The sequence below is a fragment of the Tachypleus tridentatus genome, chromosome 7 (genome assembly GCF_004210375.1).
Source record: "Tachypleus tridentatus isolate NWPU-2018 chromosome 7, ASM421037v1, whole genome shotgun sequence".
NCBI classification, from domain to species: domain Eukaryota; kingdom Metazoa; phylum Arthropoda; class Merostomata; order Xiphosura; family Limulidae; genus Tachypleus; species Tachypleus tridentatus.
In genome coordinates, this window is record NC_134831.1 from 88880676 (window position 1) to 88906800 (window position 26125).

Consider the following 26125-nt stretch of genomic DNA (forward strand, 5'->3'; position numbering starts at 1 on the left):
GACCAGAAATGTACAACGAGAAGAAATACTTGGTAAATTTAGTGTTAATAGTGATCAAGAAAATGGTTCTTGAGGAAATACTGACAGTTTCTATGAAGACGTAAAATATTTATTTAATCAAAAAGTTTGTTTGTTTTTGAAATTCGCACAAGGCTACTCGAGAGCTATCTGTGCTAGCCGTCCCTAATTTAGCAGTGTAAGACCAGAGGGAAGGCAGCTAGTCATCACTACCCACCGCCAACTCTTTGGCTACTCTTTTACCAACGAATAGTGGGATTGACCGTCACATTATAACGCTCCCACGGCTGGGAGGGCGAGCATGTTTTGGCGCGACGGGGATGCGAACCCGCAACCCTCAGATTACGAAGTGCACGCCTTAACGCGCTATGCCATGCCAGGCCTATCAAAAAGAGAGTAGGATGGAATTAACACATAAATAAAGTAAGCAGCCGAAAATATCTTGTTTTTATCTTTAATTAGAAGTACTTAATACTAAATATCATTTATGGATAAAATAATTAATTTTATTTTTATTGGCTGTCCCGTACATATGTATATTTTAAATTTCGCAATTCACTTTTTATACTTTTGCTTCCCCATCAGAACAAATTCCTGCACATCCCTGAACTTAAAATCTATCACCTTAATGAAATAAAATATTTATTCATATTTTATACGTCAAGGTGAAACATAAAATTACAAATATTTTAGTTTTAAATTGTTAAATTTTGGAGCATGCGTGTAAGTTGTCAGTTTTAAATACTTTTATTAATGAAAATCTTTATATTTACACAACTCAAGATTAAACAGTGTTGGTCATTTCGCAAGGCCTAGTTGTTAGGGATACATTCATTCATGGGAACGTTACAACTGTCAGCTTTACTATCACAGTAGTTTTCACTACCTGCCTTTTCTTTTATCCGTGACGGACCATTATATAATACTAACGTGCATATCGCTCGTGTAGCTTTGTACAAAAGTCAAAACAACCTATCACAACAATGCTTTTTATTTACCGCACAAGAACCCTCTGTTGGTGTAAAAATATTTCTCGCACCTGTTTTTTTTTTTCTTGAAATGAAAATATTAACATGCACCTTTGAAAAACGTAAATCTCTCGTACCCCCACCTAGTGGTCAAAATCAATTTTCATAAAGTTCACCTTCAATTACACACTAACTTTATGAATATAAAAATCATTTCCCTGCAAACTGTTCTTAATTTGCGACTAGTCGATCGAAACAAAACTGCAGATATTTTACATTTGCCGAAAAAAATTATATATAGTGGAGCAATTTTGTCATTTGATGTGAAAGTCTAACACTGAAATACGAACACACTGTTTGAGAGACGCGTCACACTTACAGGGTAAAATAATTAACCCTAATATGCGTTCAGTGCTAATTTTCATTTTCATACACCTTTCTAACGCTAATTATAAATATTTAATTATTTTAAAACCTACAATATTAATTACATTAACTGCAGCTGACGGTCCTAAAACTGAAGCAGTTCCTAATATTTCTTTTTTCGCAAGCGTTTGGTTTAAAATTGTTCACTATTTCAAATTATAAAAAGATAATTTTAAAACGTTTTGAAATACTAAAGTTAACAAAATATTTGAGAGACAAACAAGATTTCAAATCTAGCAAAACTGAAAAAAATATTTTTATTCAGAAAGTAAAATATTTATTTACATGCTATTTTGGTTGAAACATTGAAATATTCTAATCGATTTCAGTTTTGTCATATAATAAGTTATTTGAAAATATAGTACAACCATCGCTTCTCTATACATTTATGCCATTAATAAACATAACTTTACTAAAGCGAAATATTTACAAGTTGCATACTACATGTTTGTAATGCTAGTAGTCTCAAACAAGTATCTGTCACTTGTGTTCAATAATTCCTAACAATTATTAATTGTCACAATAAAGTCTGTCGCGTACGCCGAACAACTTTAATAATGACTACCAATATAAAATATTTGAACCATGTTGAATCCCTCATATTAGTTAATTATAACAGCACGATTTCTGACGCACATTTACCTAATCTTAATAATGTTTAATTACAACAATGAATTAACAAATTTGTTTTTAGTCTTTAAGATAAGAAGATTTTTCACGGCTAAGATCCGTTAACAATATTTTTAACATAAAACTCGTGAATGTTGGTCACACCGTTCACGTGTGACTTCGATGTTACGTCATCTTCCTGGTCTTTCCAATTAACCGGGTTACTCAGCTTGTTTTCTAAACCCATGTGATTCTGTGGAGCTAAACCTAGACAAGCACGTAAGATATTTTCAATACATGACCGCTGTCTGAACAGGGAGTTCACCACAGGGGCATCACGTGGCACCAACGGGGCCTTACAAAGGTAACTTAGTATGGACAGGACACTATTGAAAGACTGGAACTTTCGAGAGTCACCTACACGGAAGGTTATCCTCTGACATAGCTCTGTCAGAATGACCAGGTCAAGAATAATCGGACTAGCCAGCAAGGAGTCTTCACAAGTGTTATGGACAACAATAGTGTTGTGACCTCCCATCATGATCTCTGACGTGTACTCGTCCATGGCCCGTTTACTGTCACCGACATAAGGAACATATTTAATGACAACCTGTAAAACGTCAGACCACAACCTGTTTAGAAGTTTTACTACTCAGCAGAACCTCTTCCTTGTTCATTACTGAGGAGTTTAGTTACATCAACAATAATATAATTTTATATTTACTGTTAGCTACTGCTGTAAATAAATGTTATTTACTCTACTAAAACAGTAAGGTAATCATAAAGTGTTTTGTACCAATGATATTGAAATACTAACAAATTTCTGAACTTCTGTAATACTGACTGAAAACGAAATACTTTTACTGTTCCTTAATCCTCTAGTTAAAACTGTCGAACAACGTAAAATATTATTACGATAAACCGACAAGGATAAAGACAACATAAACTGGATTTAGTGAGAATATTATCTGTTTTAGAAACACGGTGTTATCTGTATATTGTTATATTACATGAAGAAAACAGACTTAGTTAGATACAGAATCTAGACTTACACAGTGGTCCGGCTTTTCTTCAGGTTTGTAGAGGATCCTGTTGGATTCCACCATGTCATCTACCACATTACTCTTAGATATCTCCTTGGATCGGAACTGTTTAGGAGCAGACAGGTTCTTGCCGTCGTTATTTCCGAGATGGTTATAGCTGACGATGGACACTGGTTTGATCCCTGCACTCACCAAGAAGTCCACCAAAACAGACTTGAACTTTGTTTGACCTGATTTAAAGTCATCTCCTCCGATAAAAACCTCGTGTTGTTCAGCCAGTTCAATACAGCCGGGAACGAATGTGTTCTGGGGTGCCCCGTTTATGTAGGAGCACTAAAGAAGTCAGAAAACGAAATGGTTTTAGGATGTTTAACTTTTAATAATAAACGTAATTTGAAATACCCACAGAGATATAATGTTTACCCGCATTAGATTAATTTTAAATAATTTATTCAACATGAACCAACCAGATACGATTGCAGACAACAATAAAATGACATTACCAACCCAACAAGAATAAGTTCATTTCACTTCAATTTTCATACTATCTAAAAAACTCACCCCTTCTAAAATACTGGCAACGGCAAAGAGAGTGGAAGGTGAGATCTCACGATTGTTGTTCTTAATGGATTTCAGGAGATTATCAGCATTGTCATTCAGTCCAGGTTTAACGTCACAGAACCTCTCGGTGTTTGCGGTCCACAGAACAATAACTTTGTCTACCCCTGTTTTCATCTTGAAGTCCCGAATGTCTTTCCTGATTTTCTCCATTTGTTCATTCTTCGTTCCAAGGATGATATTGTCGGCCCTGGACTCCTGGTTGGATGCGATAAAGTCTTTGTCGTAGATGGATGGTCGAGGGATAAGTTTCTCCATGTAAGGCCTGAGTTGGCTCTGCAGGTCAAAGTCCAGCACACGAGCTCGTTCCATAGCTTCGGCCAGGTTTAAAGATGAGATATCCCAGCCGTCAAACACAATGTCATCAGGATGGACCATTGGTAGGACATCCTTCATTGGGATATAAACGTCCCCCTCCAGAGATGACCCAAGGCAGACGGTAGATGCTTGGGTCAATGACCCGAAGTAGTTGGGTTTCTTTAGGCCGTCCTTTGTCATCCAACTAATACCCAACCTGTTGGCTATAGTGGTGGCTGTGACAGTGGTTCCGTTGTTACCTCCCCACCCAACCAACATCACCCCTAACTTAGGAACTCGTCTTTTGGTACGGAACGTGAACTTGGTGCTGCGAGGACGAACCTGTCATAAAGAAAATGTTTTATTAGCAATTGTTGTTTTAATAGAACAAAATTATAACTCAACAATATTTTAACAAAGTATCTTTGATAATAGTTGTTTTAAAAGAATAAAATTGTGACTTAACAATTTTTGTCACAATTTTAAAAAAAAAAAAAATTGTTTTAACATGTTATTCCTTACCTTATATACTCCATTTTCTATTTTGACGTCAGTAGTTTGGTATGTGTAGTCTGCCTCTATTACGTCATTAGTGTAACGAACGTTTGGGCTCTGAACGTGAACTTGCGCCATCTCTTATTTAATACCTAAATAAAAAACAACGACAACTTTTGAGACACCTTACCAAAGTGACAACATTGTTAAATCTGTTAATTAGAATAGGTAATAAAATGAAATCATAAAGAATTAAAAATTTGTAAGTAAAATATATACTTTTCTAACTTTCAAAGATAACGGTGGTTGAAGTTGAAACCCAGTATCACAATATATATGTATATAGAAACTGTTCTGCGTATTTTTATTTGACTCGGGTCACGAAACCCAGATTATCGCTTGAAAGTGTGTGGACACACATATATATATGTATACTAGAGCAGCTCGCCAGAGAACTTGGATTATTCTAGAACGGTGACTTTCCATCACAGCACAAACTATCTGCTGTTGGCTCTTCCGTGCACATGCTAGTTTTTGATTGGTTACTTTTCTGGTCGTTACCATGGGAACATTTATGGAATTCAATAGAGTCACGTAGGCAGACTATGAGATTGCTCGAGAATAGATTTAAAATAAATGTTATTTTGAAATCATAATATTTGAAGTTTTATCCAAATAAAAATACTCAAAATTATTTGTTTGAATCTAAAAAGAAAAATTCAACCACAAAATAGGTATATGTATAGATTTAGGTACATATAAAAGGTCGAAATGTATCGATATGATAGGTACGTCTAATAGATTTTATGTTATCACTTAACATATATCAATCACTGCCTGCTTCATTTGATATATTATAACGTTCTGACGAATAAAACCGTCTATGGTATATTAACTTAGCACCAGTAGGTGTTTATACAGACCCATATTTGTAATTATACTCATAAGTATTATTGGAGGTTTTATGTGACTGTATCTTGATGGACGTTTCGTAAATATGTAGGTAATTCACGTGTACCGTCCTCGAACACGCGTCTTCAAATAACTTTGAAATATAAGTACTGTAATCTAAAACACTGACTGAAGTATTCCGTATTCTTTTAGTAACCATCCTGCTTCTTTAAACACGCTTTAACTTTTCGGTAATAAGAAAGCACTACGATAAAGTAGGAATAAATAAACTGCTCGTTTGCTGGCGTGATGGATATATATAACGTTTAAACAGAGCATGCTTTAGGTTTCGTACTTTTGTCTTATCCTAAAACATAATATCTCGTGCTTAGCACGTGAATTTGTGCTCGGATCCTTTCGTGTGCTATGTTTTGGTAAAGATAAATATTATATGTGTTTAGGCTTAGACATTGTAGAAACCTGATATGTTAATATATATTTACTCTTAAATGGAGTCTGAAATGGACTTTTTTGTTTATTTCAAGTCATATGAATGTTTTATTAAATAATCTCTTTTGATTTTAAGTGGTATTTAAAGTGATTCTTTTATTTGTAAAATCATAATAAGTTCCACTTATTATTTTATGTGAAAATATATTTATATTACAGTTTGTTTGTTTTTTTTTTTTTTTTTTGGAATTTCGCGCAAAGCTACACTAGGGTTATCTGCGCTAGCCGTCCCTAATTTACCAGTGTTAGACTAGAGGGAAGGCAGCTAGTCATCATCACCCACAGCCAACTCTTTGGCTACTCCTTCACCAACGAATAGTGGGATTGATCGTAACATTATAACATACCCACGGCTGGAAGGGCGAGCATGTTTGCTGCGACAGGGATTCGAACCCGCGACCCTCAGATTACGAGCCAAACGCCTTAACCCACCTGGCCATGCCGGTCCTTACATTACAGATGCATTCACTTAAATCATGAACACTTTATAAGTACATATAGAGCTAATTTTTTTGTAAAATAAATAGTGCTTTATTATAAAACACGAGACACGATCACTCTTTGGTTCCAGACAATACGATTAATTGACGTTTCTATTATTCTAAAATATAAAAATCGAACATTTTGTCTACTGCACATAGTCTTATTAAACTCAAGGGCGTAACCAGTGGAGAAGGGGAAAATCAAACAATCACCCAACTATTTTAAAGGTCACAGGTAATTACTATGAATTATATTTAGAAGGGGAAAATCAAACAATCGCCCAACTGTTTTAAAGGTCACAGGTAATTACTATGAATTATATTTAGAAGGGGAAAATCAAACAATCACCCAACTGTTTTAAAGGTCACAGGTAATTACTATGAATTATATTTAGAAGGGGAAAATCAAACAATCACCCAACTGTTTTAAAGGTCACAGGTAATTACTATGAATTATATTTAGAAGGAGAAAATCAAACAATCACCCATCTGTTTTAAAGGTCACAGGTAATTACTATGAATTATATTTAGAAGGGGAAGATCAAACAATCACCCAACTGTTTTAAAGGTCACAGATAATTACTACGAATTATATTTGAACTGTTATTCGTGATAGATTTCGTGAATTTATTTTCAGAACGATCCCAAGGAAAACCGACAAAATTAAAACTAGGGTTAAGATCAGGGTTAGTTTTCAAACAGTATTTAATTGAAATACGTAAAAAAAAATGTATTTTTATTTCATTTTCAGTACTATCGGTTCAAAGGAAATGACACAAAGAAAAGATGGACATATACGTATTGTTTGGAGAGTATACTATTTTTGTACAAAAAATATAGTAAATATGTTACTTCGGATTATATGTGAGTATTTTGAGTTTTTACATTATTTCTGACTCAGTAAAAGTAATCAATTATACAGGGTAGCCCGTAAGTCCCTACTCATCCATATATCTTATGTATCCAGTGTATCTGTGTGCTGTCCCTCATTCTCTTTGTATAATATTATGCGACGCCATGTTGTGTGAGACATTTTCCTCAACATAGCAGGGGTTATTATTCCAATTGATGCGGTAACAGCTGCCTTCAACTCGTCATTAGTATTATAACGTTGTTTTGACACAACATATGGATGGGTAGGGACTTACGGGCCATACTGTAGTAATCCTAAGTCCACAATAGTTAATTAGATTTTAACAGAAAAAATGTTTATATAAGAAACATTAAGATATATTGAGGAATCTACAATATATTTATGAGATATTGAAATGCAAGTTCAAGAGTAGTTGAATTACAAAGGTCAAAGGTTAATAAACATTGATAATATAAGAGGCTAATCAGTGCTGTTTACGTTTTACCTTAATCATGCGGCATGTTTGTTATGGCGACTGATAAACTGAAGGATTGATTGCTACTCTTATAACCCATCCACAGAAAGAATATTTTGTGTTATAAGAAAGATTAGGATCCAGAGCTCTACAAAAGGGCAAACCTGCGCCTCTACAAAGTGTTCGATAATACATAGATTGAAATTAATAAAAAGAGCCTCCAGTTGACCATGTGGCTGAAATTAATAAAAAAAACAAACAGACGCTCATAGAGTCAAATTATGGAATAAGGGTCTACAAAAATTCAAACACCACAAACTAAAATATGTGTTAAGAGTGTGCGTAGTAATTCTGTAACATTGTTAAATATCCAACAGTACCATATAACCGACTGGTGTTTTTGTCTCATATATGGGTCTTTACGCTTATTATCACTCGTCAAATTCGGTGCGTATATTAGGGCTGATTTATGTACAATTTGAATACAAGTATATAAAAAATACACTCATGTCAAACAACGTGTGTCAGAATACACTTGAGTTCCCTTTCAAAACATTTCTCTTCACAAGGAACGCCCACTTTTATTCCACATCAAGTATTAAACGTATGACAGAAGTATCAGCCAATCAAAACTGTAATTTAAAACAGTTTTATCTTCGTATCCCTTTAATTATATTTGTGACAAAATTAATATATAGTGTTTGCAAGAGAAAAAATATTTTATTTATTTATTTTGTGAAATAGTTAAAACAAATACTTAATCGAATAATTTGGGACTATAGAGTAACCATGTCTCAAAACCTAAACAACTTTGTAAATAAAATTAGTTGTTCATACCTTTAAAATGTTAAATTTGTAAATTAACATGAATGTAATTGTTTGTTTGTTTTGGAATTTCGCACAAAGCTACTCGAGGGCTATCTGTGCTAGCCGTCCCTAATTTAGCAGTGTAAGACTAGAAGGAAGGCAGCTAGTCATCACCACCCACCGCCAACTCTTGGGCTACTCTTTTACCAACGAATACTGGGATTGACCATCACATTATACACCCCCACGGCTGGGAGGGCGAGCATGTTTAGCGCAACGCGGGCGCGAACCCGCGACCCTCGGATTACGAGTCGCACGCCTTACGCGCTTGGCCATGCCAGGCCCGTGAATGTAATATAAACGCATTTTGAAATAATGTTATCATAACAATATAACCATCAGAACTCATAACAATTATTTGACAAACAAATTACTTTAAATACCGTTCAAAAACATCACAGATGTTTAATGAAACATTAATATCACTTCTAAGTCTCTCAGTACCTGCTTCCGCTTAACGTTATTTGAATATCCGTGTGAGTATCAATTTCTCTAACTCCTAAGCCTAAAGACATATATTATTTTTATGCCTATTGAAACGTTTCACATGCAGTTATCAATCTGGCCTAGAGCAGTTCACGTGTCTAGCTCGTGATTGTTACGTTTAATGGCAAGACAAACGTCTTGAACTTGCGCGTGCTCGGTTAAGAACTGCAGAATCACTGAGCAAACGAAAAGTGAATTTTAATAATTTATAATTAATTCTCTTTTCTCTTCAAATGGTAGTAAGAGTGAAAACGTATGTCAGAGAAACAGTATTTGGGGATACTGTTGTTAGAAATTGATATGTTCAAGTTCTCTGACTTCAAGTGATCTAACAACTTGTACAGATAGATACAAGCCATCTACAACACGGAATATTATGTGAATTGAGTATATTATAAATGACTTATCTGTTATGGACGAGGAACAAGTCATCTGATGTTCCAATAATTCAGTATACTTGAATATACAAAAGAGATTATATAAAATGAATTAGGTGTAACAGTCATATCTGTGTATTTATGATTTTTTTTTCTATATTTTACACACAGTTCTTCCTTTGTTCTGTTTGTAGTTATTTTTTGTACGATAAAAATTCAAACATTATAATTTCTTTCAAACCCAAACTAGTTTTTCTTCTTCTCTCGAAGAATAATTGGATCATTACGTACGTCATTCAAGTAGATACTGTACACACTACCATGGTAGCGACCAGAAAAGTAACCAATCAAAAACTAGCATGTGCACGGAAGAGCCAACAGCGGATAGTCTGTGCTGTGATGGAAAGTCACCGTTCTAGAATAATCCAAGTTCTCTGGCGAGCTGCTCTAGTATACATATATATATGTGTGTCCACACACCTTCAAGCGATAACCTGGGTTTCGTGACACGAGGCAAATAGAAATACGCAGAACTGTTTCTATATATATATATATATTGTGATACTGGGTTTCAACTTCAACCACCGCTATCTTTAAAAGTTAGAAAGGTATATATTTTACTTATAAATTTTTAATTATTTCTAATCTCACTTTATTACCTATTCTAATTAACAGATTTAACAATGTTGTCACTTTGGTAAGGTGTCTGAAAAGTTGTCGTTGTTTTTTATTTAGGTATTAAATAAGAGATGGCGCAAGTTCACGTTCAGAGCCCAAACGTTCGTTACACTAATGACGTAATAGAGGCAGACTACACATACCAAACTACTGACGTCAAAATAGAAAATGGAGTATATAAGGTAAGGAATAACATGTTAAAACAATTTTTTTTTTTTTTTTAAAAATTGTGACAAAAATTGTTAAGTCACAATTTTATTCTTTTAAAACAACTATTATCAAAGATACTTTGTTAAAATATTGTTTAGTTATAATTTTGTTCTTTTAAAACAACAATTGCTAATAAAACATTTTCTTTATGACAGGTTCGTCCTCGCAGCACCAAGTTCACGTTCCGTACCAAAAGACGAGTTCCTAAGTTAGGGGTGATGTTGGTTGGGTGGGGAGGTAACAACGGAACCACTGTCACAGCCACCACTATAGCCAACAGGTTGGGTATTAGTTGGATGACAAAGGACGGCCTAAAGAAACCCAACTACTTCGGGTCATTGACCCAAGCATCTACCGTCTGCCTTGGGTCATCTCTGGAGGGGGACGTTTACATCCCGATGAAAGATGTCCTACCAATGGTCCATCCTGATGACATTGTGTTTGACGGCTGGGATATCTCATCTTTAAACCTGGCCGAAGCTATGGAACGAGCTCGTGTGCTGGACTTTGACCTGCAGAGCCAACTCAGGCCTTACATGGAGAAACTTAACCCTCGACCATCCATCTACGACAAAGACTTTATCGCATCCAACCAGGAGTCCAGGGCCGACAATATCATCCTTGGAACGAAGAATGAACAAATGGAGAAAATCAGGAAAGACATTCGGGACTTCAAGATGAAAACAGGGGTAGACAAAGTTATTGTCCTGTGGACCGCAAACACCGAGAGGTTCTGTGACGTTAAACCTGGACTGAATGACAATGCTGATAATCTCCTGAAATCCATTAAGAACAACAATAGTGAGATCTCACCTTCCACTCTCTTTGCCGTTGCCAGTATTTTAGAAGGGGTGAGTTTTTTAGATAGTATGATATTTGAAGTGAAATGAACTTATTCTTGTTGGGTTGGTAATGTCATTTTATTGTTACCTGCAATCATATCTGGTTGGTTCATGTTGAATAAATTATTTAAAATTAATCTAATGCGGGTAAACATTATATCTCTGTGGGTATTTCAAATTACGTTTATTATTAAAAGTTAAACATCCTAAAACCATTTCGTTTTCTGACTTCTTTAGTGCCCCTACATAAACGGGTCACCCCAGAATACATTCGTTCCCGGCTGTATTGAACTGGCTGAACAACACGAGGTTTTTATCGGAGGAGATGACTTTAAATCAGGTCAAACTAAGTTCAAGTCTGTTTTGGTGGACTTCTTGGTGAGTGCAGGGATCAAACCAGTGTCCATCGTCAGCTATAACCATCTCGGAAATAACGACGGCAAGAACCTGTCTGCTCCTAAACAGTTCCGATCCAAGGAGATATCTAAGAGTAATGTGGTAGATGACATGGTGGAATCCAACAGGATCCTCTACAAACCTGAAGAAAAGCCGGACCACTGTGTAAGTCTAGATTCTGTATCTAACTAAGTCTGTTTTCTTCATGTAATATAACAATATACAGATAACACCGTGTTTCTAAAACAGATAATATTCTCACTAAATCCAGTTTATGTTGTCTTTATCCTTGTCGGTTTATCGTAATAATATTTTACGTTGTTCGACAGTTTTAACTAGAGGATTAAGGAACAGTAAAAGTATTTCGTTTTCAGTCAGTATTACAGAAGTTCAGAAATTTGTTAGTATTTCAATATCATTGGTACAAAACACTTTATGATTACCTTACTGTTTTAGTAGAGTAAATAACATTTATTTACAGCAGTAGCTAACAGTAAATATAAAATTATATTATTGTTGATGTAACTAAACTCCTAAGTAATGAACAAGGAAGAGGTTCTGCTGAGTAGAAAAACTTCTAAACAGATTGTGGTCTGACGTTTTACAGGTTGTCATTAAATATGTTCCTTATGTCGGTGACAGTAAACGGGCCATGGACGAGTACACGTCAGAGATCATGATGGGAGGTCACAACACTATTGTTGTCCATAACACTTGTGAAGACTCCTTGCTGGCTAGTCCGATTATTCTTGACCTGGTCATTCTGACAGAGCTATGTCAGAGGATAACCTTCCGTGTAGGTGACTCTCGAAAGTTCCAGTCTTTCAATAGTGTCCTGTCCATACTAAGTTACCTTTGTAAGGCCCCGTTGGTGCCACGTGATGCCCCTGTGGTGAACTCCCTGTTCAGACAGCGGTCATGTATTGAAAATATCTTACGTGCTTGTCTAGGTTTAGCTCCACAGAATCACATGGGTTTAGAAAACAAGCTGAGTAACCCGGTTAATTGGAAAGACCAGGAAGATGACGTAACATCGAAGTCACACGTGAACGGTGTGACCAACATTCACGAGTTTTATGTTAAAAATATTGTTAACGGATCTTAGCCGTGAAAATTCTTCTTATCTTAAAGATAAATCGGTTAATTTATTGTTGTAATTAAACATTATTCTAAAATTAAATCCGTTAATTCATTGTTGTAATTAAACATTATTAACATTAGATAAATGTGCGTCAGAAATCGCGCTGTTATAATTAACTAATATGAGGGATTCAACACGGTTCAAAGGTTTTATATTGGTGGTCATTATTAAAGTTGTTCGGCGTACGCGACAGACTTTATTGTGACAATTAATAATTGTTAGGAATTATTGAACACAAGTGACAGATAATTGTTTGAGACTACTAGCATTACAATCATGTAGTATGCAACTTGTAAATATTTCGCTTTAGTAAAATCATATAATCAAATGATTATTTATTGTGTGGATCTGCCAAAAAAGTAAATATTTATGGTACGATGTATAAAATGGACAGACATGACAAAATGTACAAATATATTAATCAATCAATAAAAACTACTTTAACAATGCTTGTGTAAACTTCAGTTTTCTCTAGGGATGTTTATAAACTAGAAATAAAGTTATCTTATTATAACTGGAAATAAAATAGTCTACGACATTTTAACATAACTTCTAAACGAAGAAACGAGCAAAACAACTTGTCACTTGTATATATATTTATAAATACAATATATATACAAGTTCATATTGTATTGGTTACATGTTAATAGGCGATTAAAGAGGTGTTGTTATTTTGAAATAATTAAGCACAAAGTTATACAATGGGCTATCTGTGCTCTGCCCACTACGGGTATCGAAACCCGGTTTTTAGCGTTGTAAGTCCGCAGACATTCAGCTGAGTCACTGGGGGAGGGTAGGCGATTAAAACGACAAGGAATTATATATCTCATCACCATTATTAGTCCAGGTTATCAACTTATTGTCATAATGGATGATGTTTGTGATAATAACATCCAAATTGTTCAGGGAAATCTTTTAAAAAAACAAATAAGGGTGCGAAACTTCTACTTCCTTTCATTGTCTTTTGCTATCTGTGGGAAGGCAGTTTACCATTTAAGTAGAAAAGAAACACTGTAATATTTCTACTAATTAAATTCCCAACCTTACCCTTACAAAAAGATATTAAATAGAACTCTAAAACTGAATTGAAATAAACAGAAAATATTGAGTAGAAATATAGAGGACTATAAAATAAAATACTAAATCAAATTATAATATATGAAACAGAACTATATACCATACATTAAACAGAACTATGTGATACATTAAACATAACATATATATATACCCTACATTAAACAGAACTATATATACGTTACATTAAACAAAACTATACACCCTGCATTAAACAAAACTGTATACCCTACATTAGACAGAACTAAACCCTACATTAAACAGAACTATACACCCGACATTAAATAAAGCTATATACCATACTTGAAAAGTTTTTACTTCCTATCTTTTACCTTTCTCCTGGAAATTGATTCAAGTATAACACAGGAAAGTCGAGACAATCATACTTACTTGTAGTCAAGTGTTCCATCCCGGTACACTGAATAAAATTATTTAGAAATTGTTATTAGTTTATTGTTATAAATTAAAGTAATTATCATTATTACTATAGGTATTTAAAATATTTTACAATTGGTGTTAGAATGTATATAGCAATAACAATTAATACTGGACGTATATTATCTATTACCCAATCAGAACTATTCCACGAAAACTTTCATAAGTCAATAAGGGAAGAGGTCCTTCTTAAGTTGTCCATTTTTCACTTTATTTATTTATTTTATAGAAAACGTCAAAGAAAACGTTTCCTTTGTGATATTGTTTCGGTGTCGCACATGAAAATGTCAATTTGGAACTGTTATATTTTGTAGAAAAATTTTATCAAGCATTTTAAGATGATCAAGTGGAGAGTCGTAAACCCAATTGAACATATTTTTCAATTTTGTTTAAAATCAACAGGACAGTCGTACAAGTTGAATGATTTATTGATTACTGTTTCAGAAAATGAGATGGTTTTTGTGACAAAAGCAAAAACGTTGTTTTAGTGATTGATGGACATTACAATAGCAGTCGATGTTCAGTAACATCAATAGTTGAGCTAACCAGAAGGTTTTGATAAAGTATTTACTATGGGACGAACAAGGTTATGAATGGATACGTGTGGAAGTTATTGAAAATCAAAGAATATTTAGAAAGAATAACTGAAAACTAAACACGCTAGTCAGAAGGACGAAAGTTTACATACTACTGTCACCACCTCCTTTCACAAGAGCTGTTAGGCTTAGGTAGGTACATAAAAATTATGTGTTCGATTGCAACTAGGTATTTGTGATTAAAAATTCCAGGCCTCCTTTTGGGCTTTATTATTTAGGCCTTTTTACATAAAAGTAAATTATAAGTTTTTAGTGTGATGTCTAAATACCAGAGTGCTAGCTATCTATTCCATTTTATGAGACAAACTGTTGAGACTACGCTTAAACCCCGAACCAAATTTTATTTCGCAGCCAAGAAAGTGTTCAAAATCATTCATTTAAGCCTATGCCTATTGGATAGTTCAGTCCACAATAAATTAGAGAATTAATTCGATTTTCACTGGTTTGAAAAATAAAATTATCTAACTTTATTGCGCGACGCTAACATTATGAGATCAAAATTACTAGTAGTAGGCTAAATGGCTACTCACACCTACATGCTATACTAACCAGAAGAACAACTTATACGTTTAGGCTTAAAATATGTAATCGAACTTGAAAAAGCATTGTTCCGTTTCAGCATAAGTACAGCAGCAGCCGATTTTCATCGAGTACACGATTCATGAGCTCAGCACGAGTACACTTTACAAGGGATTATGGGCTTACAGCATTTTACTGAGGTTTAGAAATTCATTTCACAAAAATAAATTTTAAGTAGCCGTTGCTACAAAAAATTGTACTTGATATTTTCAAGTTAACCTTTATAAGATATATTTATTAAATGTGGATGATTTGATAACTAAAACTTCATAAGATCTAAGCAATCTCGAAGCCGATCCGAACGGAAATCCAAATTGATGCAGACATGTTGGGTCAAGAAATCCAAGTCTTTAATATATGCAAAGAGTTGAAATGGTGAGCAGGCCTGCCATAGTATGAATTTCGTTCATAATGATTAAATAAAGTAGTTACTAATTACATACCATTAAATTAACCAGTAGTTACTGATTACATACCATTAAATTAACCAGTAGTTACTTGTTACATACCATTAAATTAACCAGGAGTTACTGATTACATACCATTAAATTAACCAGTAGTTACTGATTACATACCATTAAATTAACCAGCAGTTACTGATTACATACCATTACATTAACCAGTAGTTACTGATTACATACCATTAAATTAACTAGTAGTTAATACTGGTTACAGATTACACCAACGTTATTTATAAAATACAATGTGATAACTGCCACAACTTCTATATTGAAGAAACAAGCAGAGAAATGGAAACCATATTCAAAAAACGCCTTCACACGTTTATGAATACTACAAATGAAATAAACACAAAATGATAGAAAACACTCAGATACTGAGTAGAGAAACAAACAGAAACAAATGCAAAATCACAGAACCCCTACTAATACAACAACTCAAATCAAAATTAATCCAGTATGTAGGAACACCTTTAGACCTATAATAATTAATAACCTAACATATAATGCAACGCCCCCTACAATCCCGTACCCGTTTACACTCTCGTCCCTAAGACATGTGCCCGGCAACGGTCATCAGCAAACTCTCTTTCTTAACCTGAAGATGACCTAAGAAGGCCGAAACGTTGTTCTATACTTTATTTTAATAAAAGTTCTAATAGCCACACCAGTCGTCTTGAGATACATTAAGAAGCAATTACTAATTATTTACCTCTAAGTTAACTAGTAATTACTGGTTACTTATCGTTAAATGAAGAAGTTGTTACTGGTTGCTCACCATTAAATTAAATAGTAATTACTAAATGCACTTGTTATTACACGAAATGTGTTTCGACAGTTTACAATTAGTGTACTGTATCTGAGGTTATTCTATGTCACATAAACAGTGCTATGTTTATTTTTACTTTCGTGAAACGTATAGGCTCAGAAGATAAACATCTAGTATGAGTGTTTAACATGTCTTTATAACTTACTCACTTGCTATACACATAGCTACAAAATGGATATGTTGATTGTTTCTATTTTTAAACTCTTAGATTTGAGTTAAATCAGTTACTCAATAACATACACTGCTCTTGAGTTTCTGTAGTGAAATCTGCCACGATACTGATAAATTGTTTGCTTCTATAAACTTCTATATTTTTGGTTGTACTTTATCAGTTATTATCAGAACCAGGACTACAAACTCTGCTCCTAATTTGATATTTCTAGATATAATATTTAAGTTTTAAACTAATCACTCAACAGGTTAACTTTTCAATAAACATATTGAGAATTAACAATTGTTTTCACCTTTCGGCTAACAGTTGCTTTGAACAAAACGAATCAAGAATAACAAGGCGAGTATCAAACTATACAAAGTCACTCCATATGTGCTCACATTATACTTCCAATCACATTGTATATCTGGATCTCTTTGTCAACTACTCCATTAACAAATGTGTGTAGAAACTTCCGGGTACGTTTGTTGCTTGGATAACAAGTTTCTAACATCCAGCTATTTTCTTGTTGGATAATAGATATGTAACATCCGAGTATGTTATTTGCTTGGATAGGGAGTATCTAATATCCGGGTACATTTCTTGCTTGGATAAGGAATATCAGTCAACAGAAAACGACAAACGACGTATTTTCAACTAACAGGTATTTTTCACCCCACGAAAATACTTAGTCGAAATATGGTTATGCATATTTATTCTACTAATATTTACCATAGAAAGTGTAGTTAGTTCCATACATATTCGATGTATTAACAAATTTCCCATACGTGCATACTGTTACTTAGCGCTAAAAAGACAAAGTTTTCTTGGTTTAGTAGAGTAGTTGGTTTTTTTAGCGAAAAGCTACATAGTGGACTATCTTCACTCTGGCAGAAGGATTACTATAATACTTCAAACTGATTTCTTACATGTAGTATTAAAATACAAAAAAAAATACATTTGTGATTTTAGAACCAGCTATCTAACAAGTGATTTTTAATATTACATACTTTTGAATTTTATCACCATCATTTTCAAATTATAAGCAAGAGAAAAGTATTTAATTCCCAGTTTTCGAATAATTTTTTTATCTTCTAAATTAAATCGCAGCCAATAAATAGAACTTATAATAACATAAAAGGTTCAGGGAACTTACTTTTGGTAACGATGGTAAACGAGACTTATGAAATACTGTTTTAACAAAAACAGGTTACTTCAAGCACTAATATCCTTTTATCTCCAATGAAGTCTCTACTGACGTAATTAGTGTATTATGTATAAACGAATACTTAAACAAAAATAAACCATTGCATGATGCATTTATTGCAAATGATGTACACAAGTTAAAAAAAGGAATTTTGATTAAGAGATTCACAAAGTCTTTAAAATATTTTCCGAATAGTATGTTAATATTCTGTATTTATTGGAACTTATGGTACAGTAACAGAAGTTAGGATTTTTGGCGGAAAGTTACTTAGGAATGGCAACTTAGGCTTAATCCAAAAAACAAATCATATGAAGTAAATCTCGTTAAATGTTTTAAGAATAATAAACAAATGTTTCAAGAGAAAGAAACACTACGTTAAGAACAAGGTGTTCAGTTGTTTGAAATATATCAAGTTTTATGAATTTCGTGTATTCCGATGATTTTGAAAAGTAGTACAGCTTTACCAAATTTTTTTTGCATGTTTTACATCAGGTAAAATCATTATTAGTGAGATGGAATAAAAAAAACAACAAAAAAAACGTGTTGCTTGTAGGCGGCGCCATTGACGTTTCCGTGAAGGATACGAATAGCAGTTTTTCCACCATCTGTTTGTTTATGATTTTACCGGTTGTAGGATCTCTAATATTATGTGAGTAATAAAAACATATTTAAAAACTAGAAAACAACCGCAAAACATTTGTGGTCAAATCAATTTCTCTATTGCAGTTGTTCTTTAAATACATGATTTGTGAACAAAACAAAGGAATTCTAAGCATAGACACCGAAATCTGTAAGTCCATTTTAGGCCTAACAACCACTACGGGTAATTTCCTATAGAGCTTTTAGGCCTAACATTGCTTGATAATTTATTAATTACGGCCAACATTAGATTGGTTTGTTTTGAACTTTGCGCAGAGCTACACGAGGGCTATCTACGTTAGCCGTCCCTAATTTAGCAGTGTAAAACTAGAGGGAAGGCATCTAGTCACCACAACCCACCACCAACTCTTGGGCTACTCTTTTACCAACGAATAGTGGAATTGACTGTAACATTATAACGCCCCCACGGCTGAGAAGACGAGCATGTTTGGTTGACGGGGATGGGAACCTTCGACCCTCAGATTACGAGTCGAGTGCCTTGACCACCTGGCCATGCCGGGCCTTTCAACATTAGATGGAAATAAATTAACTCTGAAATTTTCGTACGTTTCTGCTTTAGCTTAGTTAGGGTTAAACTTTATCGTACTTCATAATATCAATAAATAAACTTATAGTCTTATTCTACGGCCTAATGTTATACATGTTTTAGTCCCCCGCTAGAACAGCGGTATGTCTCTGGATTTACAACACTAAAATGAGGGGTTTGATTCCCCTCGGTGAGCTCAGCAGATAGCCCATTGTGGCTTTGCTGTAAGAAAACACACACATATATACATGTTTAAAAACTTGAATAAGTTTTTAATGTGTTGTTTTACTAAATATCTAATAAAGTATATGTACATCAGTTGAAATGTGCGCGCACGCCCAACTGTATAATATGATGGACACACATTTGTAGGACAATCCAAAACTGAATTATTATTATAAATAACAGATAAGATCAACACTACAGTGAATTCCAGAAATCACTGCTTGGGGTTCCCCTGTGTTCTATTTTTGAACCTGCGATCCTCAGATTACGAATTGGGTGCCTTAACCACGGCCTGGCATGGCCAAGCGCGTAAGGCGTGCGACTCGTAATCCGAGGGTCGCGGGTTCGCGCCCGCGTCGCGCTAAACATGCTCGCCCTCCCAGCCGTGGGGGTGTATAATGTGACGGTCAATCCCACTATTCGTTGGTAAAAGAGTAGCCCAAGAGTTGGCGGTGTGTGGTGATGACTAGCTGCCCTCCCTCTAGTCTTACACTGCTAAATTAGGGACGGCTAGTACAGATAGCCCTCGAGTAGCTTTGTGCGAAATTCCAAAACAAATAAACAAACAAAGCCTTTACCACCTGGCCTACAGTGACACAACGGTATCACTAAAAATCCATTCAAAGTCGGATTTCGATACCTCTGGAGAACACAGCACAGTTAGCCCAGTGTGTGTAACTTGATGGTTAACAACAACGTCTTTAGTGATCAAAATTAACTTCTAATCACTTGGTTCTGATTATATGGTATTTTATTACATGATATTTTATAAAGCACAAGTATTTAAGAGTTATTCCGAAAAACCGACAGCCCGGCATAGTCAGGTGGTTAGGGCGCTTGACTCATAATCAGAGGGTCGCAGGTTCGAGTTCTCGTAACACCAAACATACTTGACCTTTCAGAAATGGGGGCGTTATAATATGACGGCCAATACCACTGTTCTTTGGTAAAAGAGTAGCCCAAAAGTTGGCGATAGGTGGTGATGACTTGCTGCCTTCCCTTTGATCTTATACTGTTAAATTATCGACGGCAAGCGCAGATATTCCCCCGAGTATCTTTGCGCGATATTAAAAAACAAAGAACGATAACAAAACTAAACCGGTTTAGATTTTTCGAGCTTTAAAGATAATACTTTTAAAGCATATTATATTATACAACGTCATTCTACAAACGCGTGTATATTAGAGAATTTCTTAACTGGTAATGTTTTTATTTGTATGTTTAAAAATGAATGACATTTGTTGTTTGCAGTGTTAGTTTATTGAAAGCTATATTTTATTTCAAACTTTGTTTTAAAAACACGCCAGTCTATAAGTTGTAGAGAAAGAAGTACTGAATTCACAATGGAGCATCACCGAAAAATACTTTTATTGGCAAACTAAAGATATCTATGTACATTTCATTTCGTCAATGTATTTTCAACATTGTACAATACACAATGTTTTATATAGTGACGAACAATAAATTATTTTTAAATACAGCAGTTTGTTACAACAGTTTTATATATCATCAATTAATATGGCATTAATAAAGCGAAATATTCATACGCTTCATATTGCATGAAAAACTTTTAACCACTAATAATAACCATTAGCGTACGTTGAACGATTCTCAACGAGGGTTAATCATGACAGCACAATATTTAAGTCATATTGTACAACCACCAATAATGATATATTACAACAACACGCATGTTCGACAACCACTAATATAATGGTGTTTTATATCAATATGATTTTTGACTCATGCTAAATAACCCTAATATTGATTACAATAGACTACTGGAGAGCAAAATTGTTTTCCTACTCTAAAGATGGAAACTTTGTCCTGCAACTAAGATCTGTTAACAGTATTTCTAATGTTAAGTTTACGAATATTGGTCACACCATTCACGCGTGTTTTCTGAGTCATTAGATCTATATCTTGGGCACCTTTCCAATCGATGGGGCCGTTCGTCTTGTTTTCTTGGGCATCTTTCCAATCGACCGGGTTACTCAGCTTGTTTTCTAAACCCATGTGATTCTGTGGAGCTAAACCCAGACAAGCACGTAAGATATTTTCAATACATGACCGTTGTCTGAACAGGAAGTTCACCACAGAGGCATCACGTGGCACCAACGGGGCTTTACAAAGGTAACTTAGTATGGACAGGACACTATTGAAAGACTGGAGCTTTCGAGAGTCACCTACACGGAAGGTTATCCTCTGACATAGCTCTGTCAGAATGACCAGGTCAAGAATAATCGGACTAGCCAGCAAGGAGTCTTCACAAGTGTTATGGACAACAATAGTGTTGTGACCTCCCATCATGATCTCTGACGTGTACTCGTCCATGGCCCGTTTACTGTCACCGACATAAGGAACATATTTAATGACAACCTGTAAAACGTCAGACCACAATCTGTTTAGAAGTTTTTCTACTCAGCAGAACCTCTTCCTTGTTCATTACTTAGGAGTTTAGTTACATCAACAATAATATAATTTTATATTTACTGTTATCTACTGCTGTAAATAAATGTTATTTACTCTACTAAAACAGTAAGGTAATCGTAAAGTGTTTTGTACCAATGATATTGAAATACTAACAAATTTCTGAACTTCTGTAATACTGACTGAAAACGAAATACTTTTACTGTTCCTTAATCCTCTAGTTAAAAAACTGTCGAACAACGTAAACTATTATTACGATAAACTGACAAGGATAAGGACAACATAAACTGGATTTAGTGAGAATATTATCTGTTTTAGAAACACGGTGTTATCTGTATATTGTTATATTACATGAAGAAAACAGACTTAGTTAGATACAGAATCTAGACTTACACAGTGGTCCGGCTTTTCTTCAGGTTTGTTCCTGTTGGATTCCACCATGTCATCTACCACATTACTCTTAGATATCTCCTTGGATCGGAACTGTTTAGGAGCAGACAGGTTCCTGCCGTCGTTATTTCCGAGATGGTTATAGCTGACGATGGACACTGGTTTGATCCCTGCACTCACCAAGAAGTCCACCAAAACAGACTTGAACTTAGTTTGACCTGATTTAAAGTCATCTCCTCCGATAAAAAACCTCGTGTTGTTCAGCCAGTTCAATACAGCCGGGAACGAATGTGTTCTGGGGTGACCCGTTTATGTAGGGGCACTAAAGAAGTCAGAAAACGAAATGGTTTTAGGATGTTTAACTTTTAATAATAAACGTAATTTGAAATACCCACAGAGATATAATGTTTACCCGCATTAGATTAATTTTAAATAATTTATTTTGGCAACGGCAAAGAGAGTGGAAGGTGAAATCTCACGATTGTTGTTCTTAATGGATTTCATGAGATTATCAGCATTATCGTTCAGTCCAGGGTTAACGTCACAGAACCTCTCGGTGTTTGCGGTCCACAGAACAACAACTTTGTCTACTCCTGTTTTCATCTTGAAGTCCCGAATGTCTTTCCTGATTTTCTCCATTTGTTCATTCTTCGTTCCAAGGATGATATTGTCGGCCCTGGACTCCTGGTTGGATGCGATAAAGTCTTTGTCGTAGATGGATGGTCGAGGGTTAAGTTTCTCCATGTAAGGCCTGAGTTGGCTCTGCAGGTCAAAGTCCAGCACACGAGCTCGTTCCATAGCTTCGGCCAAGTTTAAAGATGAGATATCCCAGCCGCCAAAAACAATGTCATCAGGATGGACCATTGGTAGGACATCTTTCATCGGGATGTAAACGTCCCCCTCCAGAGATGACCCAAGGCAGACGGTAGATGCTTGAGTCAATGACCCGAAGTAGTTGGGTTTCTTTAGGCCGTCCTATGTCATCCAACTAATACCCAACCTGTTGGCTATAGTGGTGGCTGTGACAGTGGTTCCGTTGTTACCTCCCCACCCAACCAACATCACCCCTAACTTAGGATGTATTTTTATGTGTATTTTTCTTATAGCAAAGCCACAAAGGGCTATCTGCTCAGCCCACCGAGGGGAATCGAACCCCTGATTTTAGCGTTATAAATCCGGAGACATACCGCTGTACTAGCGGGGGGCCTTAACTTAGGAACTCGTCTTTTGGTTCGGAACGTGAACTTGGTGCTGCGAGGACGAACCTGTCATAAAGACAATGTTTTATTAGCAATTGTTGTTTTAATAGAACAAAATTATAACTCAACAATATTTTAACAAAGTATTATTGATAATAGTTGTTTTAAGATAATAAAATTATGACTTCACAATTTTGGTCACAATTTTTTTTTAAACAAAATTATTTTAACATGTTAAACCTTACCTTATATACTCCATTTTCTATTCTGACGTCAGTAGTTTGGTATGTGTAGTCTGCCTCTATTATATCATCAGTGTAACGAACGTTAGGGTTCTGAACGTAAACTTGCGTCATCTCTTATTTATTACCTTAACAAAAAATAACAACCTGTCTAACACGTTATTAAACGTCACTAAGGAATTTGTCACTATTTATAATTGTTATTTAAAATTGTTATTTATAATTTATGGAAACAAAGTGTAATCATTTAACAAAATTCCCGATTCAAAGTAAAGCCTTCACAATAATATGTCAAACATTATGTCTTCTATTGGGTTGAGGAATAATTCGTGAGCGTTTTTTCAAGTTAAAAAATATATTCATAAATGAAACGCTTTCGCAAATTATTTCATGTCATTTGGTAGATAATTTTTTGCTCTAATAGATGGTGTGTTTGATTTTCATATGTCTTTAATTTTTGCTTTCATTTTCAGCACATTAAATGGAATGTCAAGTGGACAAAATCGAGCATTTTCGACACCATCTGCTTTTCGCATTTAATTTCTTGCAATTTCGTTTACAACAATGCATACTATATACCTAGGTATTACATGAAATAAAGTATCATAATAAATGTTTTGGGTGTAATGTGTTCATGCATTGAAGTATTGTATAGTCTTGCATGTAATGCTTGAATGAAATTATTTAAAAACGCTCACGAATTATTCCTCAACCTAATACATCAAGCGTCAATTATACTTTTTGCCCAATCCAGGTGTCTTCAGGACGACTGGGATATATTAAATATATTTAGAATTAGATGCTATTTATAAAAGTAAATCGCTTGACAAAAGCTGTTACTATGAAAAGTTAGGTTGTATTAGCAGAACACAGAAGCGAGACGTACGCACGTCCTACCTCACTGAAACTTTGTAAATATAACAACGCTCAATAAAGATAAACAACGTGTCACAATATAGTGTAACAACTCAGTCAGTTTAGTTTGACAAACCTTGACTATTACCTTACGGTGTGAGTGGAAACACACACACACACACACATATATATAAACATATACACATATCCTGGAAGTTGCTCCGCGCAGAACTCAGATTGTTCTAGAACGGTGACTTTCCATCACAGCACGACGTACACACTGTTGGTTTTTCTGTACCAAAGGCAGTTTTTGGTTGGTTACGCTTCTTATCGTTACCTTGGAAACGCTAAAAATTTGACTGCGTCACGAATGCCAAAATATGTCTATTTAGTGATTCTAAGAGAAGAGAATAAAAATCATTATCGAATTTTATTTGGAAGTCATACAGTTTGAAGTTTTAATCGTATAAAGTTGTACTCGAATTTAAAGAAAATTACTTTTTCGAATATATAACTTAGAAAACGCGGAGTTTTATAAAATAGTTACGTTATAAACTTTTAGTTCTTTTTTGATTAAGAGAGATGCAAAAATCATAAGCATGTACATATGAAAGTTACGTCTTACTATCGCTGAGTGCTCATTTAGAAATAGCTTGTTTTAAAGCTTAGATTTTTCTAATGATAGTATCCTCAAAATCCTGTTTCTCTGAGATATTTTTTTTACCCTTATGACAATTTGAAAGCAAAAAAATTGCCATCTGGTGTCTTTCTAAATAATTATGCAACATTTAAACTGAGCATACACTAAATTACGCATTTTGTCTTACCATAAGACGTATGGTCATAAGTTAAGCACGAGAACGTTTGCCGGTGAGATAGATCTTTGTATGTACAACGTTACGGGACCAAATATAACAGTATTTTCGATGACGCTTAATCATTGTATAAATTATAGATCTATATAAATATAACGTTAAACGACAGTCGAGATTGGTGTATGTTATTATATTAGCGATAAAATAACCAACATTTGTGAAAAAAACTTACAAGAAAACATAACATTCCAGTAAACACTAAATTAATTTAAAAATCAGGTACAAAACTAAAATTCATGCTATGTAAAAATACATGGACACATAACCAACATATTTATAAAATACAATGCAACAACTGCCATTACTTCTATATCGAAGAAACAAGCAGAAAAATGAAAACCAGATTCAAAGAACACACACACACAAAAACACATTCACACATTTTTGAACACTGCGAATCAAATAAGTACAACATAACCATAGAAAACACCAACATGATAAGTACGGAAACAAATTCAAACAAACGCAAAATCAAAGAAGCCTTATTTATACAAAAACTCAAACTGAAAGTAATCCAATATAAGGAAACACCTTAATACCTATATTAATTAATAACATAATATCTAACTGTAACACACCTACAATCTTGTACCCATTTACATTCTTGTCCTTAAGACACATGACCAGCAATGGTCAGTTGCAAACTCTCTTTGCTAACCTGTAGATGACTTATGAAGGTCGCAGTGTTGTTCTGTACTTTATTTTAATTAAA

General features: G+C 34.6%; 2 protein-coding genes and 1 pseudogene across 4 annotated transcripts; 1 reads left to right on the forward strand and 2 right to left on the reverse strand.

The window, feature by feature from the left end:
• Positions 1 to 1637: 1637 nt before the first annotated feature.
• Positions 1638 to 4878, reverse strand: LOC143256150 (inositol-3-phosphate synthase 1-A-like). 2 transcript variants are annotated; one of them, XM_076512956.1, is made up of 5 exons: positions 4754 to 4878; positions 4502 to 4626; positions 3626 to 4321; positions 3074 to 3397; positions 1638 to 2631 (listed from the first exon to the last, which is right to left on the reverse strand). In XM_076512956.1, exons 2-5 carry the CDS (start codon positions 4610 to 4612, stop codon positions 2134 to 2136), a joined length of 1629 nt encoding a protein of 542 aa, XP_076369071.1. In that variant the 5' UTR covers positions 4613 to 4626; positions 4754 to 4878; the 3' UTR covers positions 1638 to 2133. The 2 variants fall into 2 exon arrangements, with proteins under 2 accessions (XP_076369071.1, XP_076369072.1); XM_076512957.1 differs by having other exon boundaries at positions 4763 to 4865.
• Positions 4879 to 9890: 5012 nt separating this feature from the next.
• LOC143256151 (inositol-3-phosphate synthase 1-A-like) lies at positions 9891 to 13131 on the forward strand. Its single transcript, XM_076512958.1, has 5 exons — positions 9891 to 10023; positions 10151 to 10275; positions 10459 to 11154; positions 11383 to 11706; positions 12149 to 13131. Exons 2-5 carry the CDS (start codon positions 10165 to 10167, stop codon positions 12644 to 12646), a joined length of 1629 nt encoding a protein of 542 aa, XP_076369073.1. The 5' UTR covers positions 9891 to 10023; positions 10151 to 10164; the 3' UTR covers positions 12647 to 13131.
• A 7724-nt stretch (positions 13132 to 20855) lies between these two features.
• LOC143256152 (inositol-3-phosphate synthase 1-A-like) lies at positions 20856 to 24867 on the reverse strand (annotated as a pseudogene). Its single transcript, XR_013031189.1, has 5 exons — positions 23687 to 24867; positions 23430 to 23507; positions 22680 to 23313; positions 22246 to 22572; positions 20856 to 21801 (listed from the first exon to the last, which is right to left on the reverse strand). The product of XR_013031189.1 is annotated as an inositol-3-phosphate synthase 1-A-like (transcript).
• Between the last annotated feature and the right edge of the window lie 1258 nt (positions 24868 to 26125).